The sequence below is a fragment of the Pimephales promelas genome, chromosome 23 (genome assembly GCF_988280905.1).
Source record: "Pimephales promelas chromosome 23, fPimPro1.hap1.1, whole genome shotgun sequence".
NCBI classification, from domain to species: domain Eukaryota; kingdom Metazoa; phylum Chordata; class Actinopteri; order Cypriniformes; family Leuciscidae; genus Pimephales; species Pimephales promelas.
Window position 1 is genome coordinate 12,282,959 of NC_142791.1, and position 12,098 is coordinate 12,295,056.

The following is a 12,098-nucleotide window of genomic DNA, read 5'->3' on the forward strand; positions in this document are numbered from 1 at the left end:
TCCAGTCTTCAACTGTCCAATTTGAGTGAGCTCTTGCAAATTGTAGCCCCTTTTTCCTATTTTTTTGTAGCCCATCCGCCTCAAGGTTGTGAGTGATGTGGCTTCACAAATGCTTTGCGGCATACCTCGGTTGTAACGAGTGGTTATTTCAGTCAAAGTTGCTTTTCTCAGCTTGAATCAGTTGGCTCATTCTCCTCTGACCTCTAGCATCAATAAGGCATTTTCGCCCACAGGACTGCCACATACGGGATGTTTTTCCCTTTTCACACCATTCTTTGTAAACCCTAGAAATGGTTGTGCGTGAAAATCCCAGTAACTGAGCAGATTGTGAAATACTCAGACATCTATACCTAACAACCATGCCACCCTAAAAAAATTGCTTAAATTACCTTTCTTTCCCATTCTGACATTCAGTTTGGAGTTCAGGAGATTGTCTTGACCAGGACCACACCCCCTAAATGCATTGAAGCAACTGCCAGGTGACTGGCTGATTAGATAATTGCATTAAAGAGAAATTGCACAGGTGTCCCTAATAATCCTTTCGGTGAGTGTATATGGAACAAAATCATGAAGGGTCTTTTTTGCAAAATGCAGAGAGACAGAGACTAATTGTAAAAAATAAATAAATAAAAGAGCAAAATACAAGAGCAACATTTTTTTTTTAAATATAAATACTGCAAAATATATTGTCCATTATTATTATAGTCCAATAGGCCAAGAGATTTTCTCAATTCAATCAGCATTTGTGGTTGTAGCTAAATGTAATTTTGCCCCATAGCCTCATGTCAGCTTTCCGCATTATCAGCACATTTAATCAAGCTCTTTATCATCTACAAGTCCAGAATATCAATGCCACGCGACCGTGATGATTGTGTGTTCTTTCACAATGGAGCAATTAATCACATCAAACTTGATGAAGCATTTTAATCTCCTGATGAAATGAGTTGCATTACCAGCTGCTGTTCCACAGAGGGGGTGTGATCGTGGCTGCCGTAGATTACAGCTGGATTGTACTGGCTGAAGAGAACTGGGTAAAACACTTTCTTTCCTAAAACAGAGTAAGACAATGTCATCACACAGCCGGCTATGACACCAACATGACAATAAGCACTTAGATGATCACCCTCTCTCTAAAATAATCTCAGAATCAACATAAATCTATTTACACTACCAGTCAAATGTTTGGGGTCACATGATCCTTCAGAAATGATTCTAATATGATGATTTGCTGCTCAGGACATCTCAGATTATTATCAATGTTGGCCATTTTTAAGTGTTTTGGGGCTATATATATACAGTAGTGTTTCCTCTGTTGTCTCACCGGGCTGGGCATTAAGACGACATGTGTTCAGGAAGTCGGCTGTGAAGAAGATGTCCACGTCACAGAAGAAGAGCAGGACATTGCCTCCCTTCCAGGCACGAGCGCCCACATCCAGCCCTCGACCCCGCGAAAACTCCTCATTCAGCTGGATCAGAGTGAAGTTACGGAAGTTCAGCTCCCTGCAAGAAAATCACAGACACATGAAGAATCACACACTGTCAACATTCTCTCATTGATGAGCATTATCTTGTTGTTCTTTAATAACATACGTTTCTGGAAACAGGGCCATATAAATCAGAGACAAATCATAAGACCATCATGACTTTTTTTTTTTTTTTTTTTGTATGTTTCACATCATTTTTTTTGGTCTGGTTCACAAGGGAGCACCTGGAGATGATGTTTGGTACTCACACTTTATGCAGCACACTTATTATACAAGCTGCTAAACTGTAAAAAGTAAACAATGTTCATCTTTGTTAAAGCTGTATTTTTATTTTATTAACATAAAGTGACAGCAGCCTAATATTCCTGCTGTCACTTTAAGATTGAACGCACGACTGAATATACTTACACAAATTCGATTTCTTTCTCAACTGTTTACTTATGACATAACTTGCCGAGGCAGGTATTTTGACATCATTTTAAATGTATAGCAGCGTTTCCACTGAAATTACCCGGAACAATTTATCCCAGGAAAAATAATGTGTTTTCTGAACATTCAAGCATGGCAACCTGTTCTAGACTTAAATTAAGAGAAAAAGGGCACAACATGGCCTCTAAACTTGTTATCTTAAAGAATTTAAAGACTGTCAAAAGATTTAACATATTTTTTATGAAAATGGTAGCAAAGTTTTTCAAAACCATGTGAATCCAACAATGAATACAAAGACTATTACCACTAAAACGAAGCACACTAAATATACGTTTCATTGTCTGTTGGGTGGAAAAGTTAAGTCGATTGTGACGGTAGTGATTGTGAAAGATGTGTTCTGCGATTGATGGCGGGTGCGTGACCTGCATCACTTCTCATGGATAGAGGGAATAACAGGCATCCTCAGCCAGTCTGTGTGACTATGAATACATTCAGCCGCATAGACACAGACACACACAAGATGATTAAAGTGTAATGTGCTGGGCTGGAGCCAAGCTGTATAAAAGCTCAATGCCACCACACACAGAGTGCAGATAATACCTGCTATTAAAGCCATACAGCTGTTTTAGCAGGAACAGGAAGAGACACTTCCTTTATATTAGTGAATCACTAACAGCGCATTACATGTTACAAACACTCCATTCTAATGGAGAGATGATCAGTCTTTGACCTGGGAAAGACTTTTTTAAATAAACATACATTTTGTTGTTTTTTTTTTTTCAAACGGTTTTAAGTTTGGGCACTTAAGACTTAAAAAATAATACTTTTAATCAGGAAGTACCCATTCAATTACTCAAGAGTAAAGACATTTATAAAACATTTCTTTTTCAAATAAATGCTGTTTTTTTTAACTTCTTTTACATCAAAGAATCCTGAGAAAAATGTATCATGCATGCATCACAAGTCGTTTTGGATAAAAGTGCCTGCTAAATGAATAAATTTACAAGGCATAAAGTGTTCCCAATGATTTCTGAAGGATCATGTGACACTGAAGACTGGCATATTGATGCTGAAAATACAGCTTTACCATCACTGGAATAAATTACCATTTTAAATATAGCAATACTAATATATAATTATTATTATTTCACACTATTATTGTCTTTCAAAAACAAAAATCTTTCCAACTCTAAACTTTGGTTTGGTGGCAGTCTGTCTATTATGTAAACATGAACAGGACACAAAAAGACAGAAAATATGGTATTCATAAAAAAGCAATGAAACCCTGGAGCCACAAGCATTCAGACACTAGAAAAATGCATGTAAAGCACCTGTCACATGTGGCTGTCCGCTGCTCTTATTGGCCCAATACAAAAAATAGGCCAGAATGTCTGCCTGAAATAAAATAAAAAAGCACCTACTTTCCCTGACCGAGATTCATAACCTACGAAAACATTGCTGCAACCCATGGGAGTCACACTGAATAAAAAACAGTATACCCGGCAAAAAAAAAAAAAATGTTCCAGAGCCACTAGTCCTGAAGATTTAGAGCAGTTACAAATAGCTTACAAGATATGATCTAAGCCACATTAGCGGAACAGATTTGGAAAAGAGCCCGGGGCGTTTCGGCATGCATGTGATATTCAATTCACCATCAGCCACAAAAAAAAAAAAAAAAAAAAAAAAACTCCCCAAATATTTGTGATACTGACTTGTTTTCAAAGGCATTCATTGCATTTTTTGGCATTTCACTTCAGCTTTGGGACCTTTACTATTTCATATAGGGCTCACTATAGACCAGGGGTTCTCAACTCCAGTCCTCGCGACCCACTGCTCTGCATATTGTGTATGTCTCCCTTACTTAACACACCTGATTCAGATCCTCAGCTCGTTAAGATAGACTCTACAGCTATCCTAACGAGCTGAGGATCTGAATCAGGTGTGTTAAATAAGGGAGACATACACAATATGCAGAGCAGTGGGTCGCGAGGACTGGAGTTGAGAACCCCTGCTATAGACTATAGGATTCACTATATATATATATATATATATATATATATATATATATATATATATATATATAGTGTATATACAGTACTATAGCCTGTTTTTTATTTGATTTAACTCAATTCTGAAGACAAATTTGTCCGCAAACTACATCTAAATGAATCCACACACAGTCACTAGCATGTCTGATTGCTTCAGGGTAATGCTTAAGTGTGGTTATTTCATAATGAGCACTTGGATCATAAATGTCATCATGAATATGAACCAGGTTTGTATAATGCAGTATTACTTACACTCTCCTCTCCTCCCTTTCTCAAATGAACACAAATTATTCATGTGTATGGATTGACTTTGCCCGGCAGATCCGGATATCACATCTACCTACTTCTGTGAGGACTGACACTGCGGTTTTATAGCAGTGAAGCGTCTACAGATTCTCAACAGCAATGTATGTGTGTGGCTTCAAAAGAGTCAACATTTCTGTTGTTTATGTTTTCAGTTTTATAATGCTACTTTTCTTGCCCTTGCAATGCTTGCTATTGTTGTTTAATCTTAAGATTGAGTGGTTTCAAGAGATCTTCACCTTCAAAGGTTAGAGATACAAAAGAATGTCTCCATCTCGAGGGTTTTAATGTCAAAGGACGATGTTGTAAAAAGCTGCAATTCGTGGAACCTGGTTTTCTGCCAATAAAAAAAGGTAATTGCGACACAATTACCAATTTTCACAATTGTCGAAAGTCACAATTACCTTTTTATTTTTTTATTCTGTCGAGGAAACAAGCTTCCATTGTAATTTCCCTTTTTTGTGCACTGTAAAAAATGATTGTGATTTTAATGGTAAAAGAACCACAAATTACTGAACCGTTTTACAGTAAGTTTCCTTACTATGGTGAATAACTGTTATCTGACCTTACAAAATACTGTTAAATTTACAGTTTTTGAAAATGAAAAAAAACAAAACAAGTCATAGTATAATTTACAGTATAAAAATATAAACTGACATTCCCAGAATTCCCTATATACGTGACACTACACATTTGATGTATTTCCATTGAAATTTTCCATTTTTCTTCGTTTTTTTTTTTCTAATTAGTTACATATATTAGGGTTTTTGTTACATCTAATGTTGTTAAATAAATGTTTATTGCATTTGTTCATGTCATGTCATGACCTTCTCAGCTTGAGGAAAAGCTTCTTGTGATGAACTTCTTGTGAACATCATGTGACTCTCATTTTTGGTGGTTGTCATTGTATTAGAAAGGTACAAAACAGATATTAGTATAAGTTGCTATAATAACAGCTCAGTTTGTGAAATAGGGTTTTTACTGTAAATTTAAGTTAAATCTGTAAACCTAAAAAGCTTCTACTGTAGTTTTTACAATACATGTCTGACAACCACAGCTGCCCTGCCAGTTTCACAGTGTGTGGTTTAATAACACTTGCTGGATTTTTGCTGGTCAGACACAGTACAGGATGTAGTACAGGAAGTCTGAGCACTGAAAAATGAAGATGATAAAAAAAAATACCCTGCTCATTTTTATCATCATGATTTCGCCTCCTGCTTTCTGCTATTTAAAGGCTCTCTCAGTCAACCTCTCATGCTAATAGTTCAGTTAAAGTAAGAAATTGTTGATGTTGGACATTCAAGGTGACAAAACTCTTGGTGATGTGGGATTCAAGCGCAAGTTTATGTAAACGATCAGTCAGCCAATGCAGCAACTGTCAGATACTGTATGAAGTGAAGCAAAATGAAGGTAATAGCAACTGGGTGCAATTTTCCTCTTCTCAAATTATTTTTCTCTACCCACACATAGGACATAAATCACAAAAATGATGTGTGGGAAATTGTGTCAAAATGTGTGGCCATTCCAAGTGGGTTTGATTCGTGGATTTAGAGTCATTCGTCTTGTTTATGATATGATGCATTATCTACTGCAACAATACATTTACAAATGCTTTCTCCCCGAGAATGCTAATTTTATCAGCTAGAAACAGAGTATTAGGTTAAATAAAATTACATAGAATTTTTTAACCAGCACATTAAAGTTTTGGTCAGATATTCAAGGGCTAGTTCTGCAGCTCATCAAAATCCTTATGAAAAGTAGCAGTAGAAATACTCAGAATGGGCAAATTCAGGACACACAAGGTGAGCCGCCTGACCGAATTTGTGGAATATTGTTCACTACCAAAGAAAAGCAATAATTGTGGTTTCAATAATGTACATACAAATGGGAGGGCTACACCTACACTAAAAAACAATTTAGTAAATGTGATAATATGATATGATGATTGATAAAAAATGATTTTCTGTGGTAATTATGATAATGATAATAATTACATCTGAGAGCTTTCTGTCCCTCCATCGACAGTCTACACAACTACCACTTTCAAGCCTCATTAAAGTCATTAAAGTAGTCCATGTGACTCCAATGATTTAACCTCAATTTTATTAAGCTACACAAGTGCTTTGTTTACTTTAATGATGTCTTTACAACCTTTCTGGGGCTTGAAAGTGGTAGTTGCGTAGGTCGTCAATGGAGGGACAGAAATCTCTCAGATTCCTCATAAAGATCTTCCTTTGTGTTTCAAAGACGAACGGAAGTCTTACGAGTTTGAAACGACATGAGGGTGAGTAAATGATGGCAGAAATGTCATTTTTAGGTCAATCCTATAACTTGTATTTGAGGGAAATTGCTTTAAGAATTGATTTCTGGATCAGAGAGAAGCCAGTGAATTCCCAGAGAACAAACAGGAGCTGTGCTGATTATTGGCCCTTCCCTACCGTAAAAGGTACAAGGCCATGATTGCTTTCCCATTTTCTCTAAAAATTCCCCTCCAAAAGTGTCCTTGTATGTGGGAACAACCTGGTCAAGAAAGACAGATCTGAAAACCAATGTGTCCAGTCGCATTTCAATGCTTCTCCATAAAGAAAAAGGGCATTTTCTTCTTGTGAATTGAGAGATATCTTATCTGCTGCAATGCAGGGAGGTTTCCAGCATGACCCTGGCTGGATTCCAGGCAATCAACTGCTCTGTTGATTTCATCTGCCTCCGAGCAGCATCTGAGCTGACCTGTTATTTTCACACGGGATGGAGGTCAGAGTCACTGCAGTCTAACAGTGTGTAACGGAGGTACTTTTCTAACGGGACTTTTATTTTGACGGGGTTTTTCTTTTTCCGGTGTGCTCGCGCGGGATGCAGAGACGTCTGGGAAGGAGAAGGGTGAGCAGGAGAATTCGAGAGTTTCGCTGAAAACGAGAAGTAAAACTGTCAGATTGAGTTTTATGAGTTTAGAGTATACCTATATCGTCGTGTGACACGAGAACCGCAGTTAGAGCTGAAGTTCGGTCGGTTATATCTTCGGACGGAGAACAGTGTTGGAAGCTTGGCTGAGTGCACGAGGAAGATTGCTGCCTGGAGTCGTGAGTTCATTCATAACACTGCCGGGTGTCGTCGTTGCTTTAACCGAACATATTTTCAAGAGCCTACTGTTTTTTTAGTTTTTTTCTGAAGTGACGTGAACCGTGCGGAGCGAGAGTTTTCTGCCTGCAATCCGTTTAAGTGCACTCGTTAGTGAACAAGATCGCGTGTGCAGACTGCAAGAGTAGTTTTTGGAGTGAATCGTTTTAGTTTTGTCTATAAAGGGGCTGAAAATCGTTCCAGAACAGTGTGTATTTTTGAGAGACATTTTTTTTGTGATCCAGATCATTCCGTGTACGCGAGCCGTGTGAGAGCTGAACTGAGTCATTTTGTCTTAGGAAGATTTTTTGGGGCCCACACTGAAACTTTTCTCGTGATTTTTATTTTTTTTTGCTCATTACCCTGCCATCCTGACGACATCTCGCTGTTCTGTCTCAACTGTTCATTGAATCATCACAGGTCATCATCACAAGCCTTCACGAATCTCCTAAAAGTCTTCAAAGTCATTGCTTCGAAGCCGTCGTTGCCACAGACTGGTACAACATTTCAGTACACACACGTACACATGAACATATGGACATTTTACTGAATCAGAATGGACTGAACTGAATGTTTGAACAAACTGATTGTTTCAATTGTAAGTTTGAACTGTGATTGCTGAGTTGATTGAAAGCTGAATCATAAGATTGATTCAAAAGAGTCGTTTAGTGATTTCAAGGTTAACTATGCATGTGAAATGGGTCATTTGAAGTGAATCATTTGAATGAATGAGTTATTTGAATTGAATCACAAAAGTTATTCGTACTCAGGGTTGTGAATAAGTTTTTCTGTGTTTAATGAGAATATCCTTATCCAGATAATAAGGTTGGGTAAACACTTTGAAGGTGTTTAAAGGTGTTGTTCTGAATATATTAGTCAGTTGAAGATCATTCAAGAAAACAAGAACACTAGAACTGTTATTTTATTTATTTTATTTTGATTGTCATTTTATTTGTTTGAGCTGTCTCTTTCAGCAAATACGTAACCTATTGAGGGAAGAAAAATAAATTATTAGTTGTTCAAACTAAAATATTTGACAGTTATTTCTGAACTTATCTTGGGGTAGGGGCGTCTCGTTTACACTATTAGGATTAGGTGGGTGGGGACGTGAATTCAATTTACTTCCATTTCACTTCATGCACTTCAGGAAGCCACCGCTCTGACATACTTACCTGAAGCCTACACCACGTATTCCTGTTGCATTTTGTAGTAGTGTAAGATAAAACATACACTTTAGTGTATACTGAGACTTAAAAGAACTGGAGCGGGGACTAAGTTCCTTTCGCTTCTAAATCTCCCAGGGTAACTATTTAAATATTCCCCTACTAGGCGAGACTTAAAGTCCCGTTACATTTGGCGTCACGAACAGGATAGAATTAGACTGTATTTACCTTTTTTTGTGTGTGTCACTAGTCCCAGGCCTACAAGCTGAAGAATGGCAGAGTTTGAGGAACTGAAAAAGGAGATGGCGGAGATGCAGAGGCGGTTTGCCGAGCAGGCGGGAGCGCTCGACCAAGCCAGAACTGAACAAAGAGAGGCCCTGTCACTAGCGAGAGCTGTCATCGAGCATCAAGCCACCGCTCAAGCACCCCCAGCTGCCATTTATATTCCCAGGGACCGGAAACTTCCCGAGTTCAGTGGCCGTTCGACCAAAACCGGGGAATTAAGTGTGGAGGAATGGGTTGCATCAATGAAATCTGCCTTCCAAGTGATGAGAGTACCCGCAGAAGATCGTGTAGAGTTGGCGAAACAGCATCTCAAAGATGAAGCCAAAGCGACTGTGAGGTTCATGTTGGGTGATGGTGAAAAATCTACTGACGATATCTTTAAAGTACTGCTAGACACCTATGGAGACAAAGTGCCAATTGGGACCAGACTGAAAGATTTTTACGAACGAAAGCAAATGCCAGGTGAGACGATACGCTCATACGCATACGACCTACAAGAGAGACTCAGCCGAGTTCAGCGCAGAGAGCCAAACAGAGTTCCAGAGGCCGAAAGTGTGTTAAAGGAACAACTTGTCCTGGGCCTTCGAGATGATTTTCTGAGGCGTGAAATGAAAAGGCGAGTTAAGGAGGATGAAAGGTTGACTTTTGTTCAGGTGATGCAAGCCGCAATCACTTGGGCTGAAGAAGAAGAGACTCAAACACCGGACATTCCTAAACCCAGCCCCCGTGTCAGAGCAGTAAGTGCTGATGCAGAACAAGCTTCCTCTACGTTAACACTGGAGAAACTGCATGAAGCTATACAAAAGATCGCCGCCCGTCAAGATGAACTTTACCAAGCAGTGCATGGTAATAGCAGGCTACAATTTCAACAGAGCCGTCCAAAAAGACAACCCCTGAAGGACAGTGATGGCAGATACATCTGTTATTCATGTGGTGAACCGGGGCACACTAGCAGGCGATGTCCACAAGGTACTGATGCAGCTACAGTGACTGATCGGGCCCGACATTCTACGGGGGTGCCTGGAACTAACACTGGAAACATTCCAACAAGTACAGCACAAACCAGCCCTGGCCCATCAATGATAAGAAGTCATACAGCTGAATGGACTGACGAAGTGACGGAGACGTTGAAAAGTGGCGCATTTGGAGATTGCCTGACTGTTGAAGTTAGAATAGCTGGTGTCAAGACAAGCTGCTTACTGGATACAGGCTCAGAAGTGTCCACTATTACAGAGTCACACTTTAGGAAACACTTCGGAGAACAAGAGCTGAGGTTGACATCTGCTCACTGGGTTAGACTCACCGCAGCGAATGGACTCGACATACCTGTGCTAGGATGTTTGCAAGCTGATGTGGAGTGCATGGGGAAGGTTCTCCCTGGGAAGTGTATCTTTGTGCTGACAGACATGAGCCCACAAGCAGAGGAGATAAAGGGGCTCTCAGGAATCATTGGAATGAACATAATCAGGGAGTTCAAGTCAGTGTTCGTCACAGGAGAGAAGGTGAAGTCAGCCAATAAATATGGACAACCCGCAGAAGCAAAGATACGAAGGGTGTTAGCCAGTGTCGAGAAAACTGAAACCCTGGGTCCTGATGGCAAGATTGGGTTCGTCAAAGTTGGTGGAAAACAGGCTATCACCATCCCTCCTCTGAGTGAAAAGGTGTTCGAAGGTCGTTGCAGAGTGCCACCTAAAGTGAAGTGCCAAGTATTAATTGAGCCCACCACTAGTGTGAGTCTACCCAAGGGGCTCCTAGTGGCCAATGTGCTAACAAAAACTGAGGGTGGTAAAGTTTCTGTACGTGTGATGAATTCAAGCGAGCGGACAATCAGACTTAACCCAAGATGCAGAGTGGCAGTAGTGTCTAAACCACAGGAGGTGTTAACTGAGAATACGCTGGAGTTTGAGGAGGAGGAAGGGACGCTTCATGTTAAACGAGTGACGCATGTTCAAGCAGTTGAAATCTCTGACATCCCTCCAGTACCAGTTCAGGTGAATTATGAAAAGCTCACCCCTGCACAAAGAGAGGAACTTAACCAGTTGTTGGCAAAGTACAGAGACATATTCTCCAAAAATGACAGTGACTATGGTTACACACAGTCCGTAACGCATGACATTCACACTGGTGCTGCTCTGCCAGTGAAACAGCGACACCGTAGAGTACCGCCACATGTCTTTCAAGAATTCAAGAAACACGTGCAGGATCTAGTGTCACAAGGCATCCTTAAGGAGAGTGCGAGTCCCTGGGCATCCCCAGCAGTGATAGTTGTGAAGAAAGACGGCAGTGTGCGCTTCTGTTGTGATTATAGAAGGCTTAATCAAGTCACATGCAAAGACGCATATCCACTTCCCAGAGTGGAAGAATCTCTGGACGCACTGGGGAATGCTCAGCTGTTCTCCACTTTAGATCTTACAGCCGGCTATTTCCAGGTAGCTGTAAATGAGCGTGATCGTGAAAAGACAGCAGTCACTACCCCGTTTGGACTGTTCGAGTGGACGCGGATGCCATTCGGGCTGTGCAACGCACCGGCCACCTTCCAGCGCCTTATGGGAGTAGTGCTCGGGGACTTGTCTTTTGATGTACTCTTGATATATCTTGATGATATAATCGTTTTTTCCAAGGACTTCCAGGGTCACTGTGAGAGACTAGAGCTGGTCTTTGATCGACTGAAGCGTCATGGCCTAAAGTTGAAGCCAAGCAAATGTTTCCTCTTCAGATCTGAGGTAAAATTCTTGGGCCATGTGATCTCCTCCGAAGGAATCAAAGTTGACAGTGAAAAGGTTAGTGCCTTGGATGCTTGGCCTGTGCCTAAGAGTGTGAAGGAAGTGAGACAATTGATTGGATTCATGAGTTATTACCGGCGGTTCGTACCACAGTTTGCTCAAATAGCAAAACCGTTGCATGCATTAATGAGCAGCAAAGACAAAAGGAGAGCCTCCGAACTGTTCACGTGGAGTAGTGAATGCCAGACTGCATTTGACAAATTGAGACAATGCTTGATGTCACCACCGGTCCTTGCTTACCCCGACTTTGGCCTTCCATTTATCCTCACTACCGATGGAAGTCAACAGGGCCTCGGAGCTGTATTGAGCCAAAAGCAAGGGGGAGCAGAGCGTGTCATTGCATTTGCTAGCAGAGGCTTGAGAGGGTCAGAGAAAAACGACAAGTACTACAGTGCGTTTAAACTGGAGCTGTTGGCCCTTAAGTGGGCTGCAACGGAAAAATTTAAAGAGTATCTGATGTTCTCCTGCTTCACTGTGATCACTGACCAT

At 40.4% G+C, this 12,098-nt stretch overlaps 1 protein-coding gene across 2 annotated transcripts in view; it reads right to left on the bottom strand.

Annotated features, from left to right (window-relative positions):
* Positions 1-12,098, bottom strand: part of csgalnact1a (chondroitin sulfate N-acetylgalactosaminyltransferase 1a) — a 42,896-nt gene that overhangs the window by 5,290 nt on the left and 25,508 nt on the right. For both annotated transcript variants that reach the window (XM_039675475.2, XM_039675474.2), the window contains exons 5-6: positions 1,322-1,500; positions 954-1,048 (exon numbers count right to left, since the gene is read on the bottom strand). In XM_039675475.2, the coding sequence (XP_039531409.2) occupies positions 954-1,048; positions 1,322-1,500 (274 nt within the window). The remainder of the gene's footprint in view (positions 1-953; positions 1,049-1,321; positions 1,501-12,098) is intronic.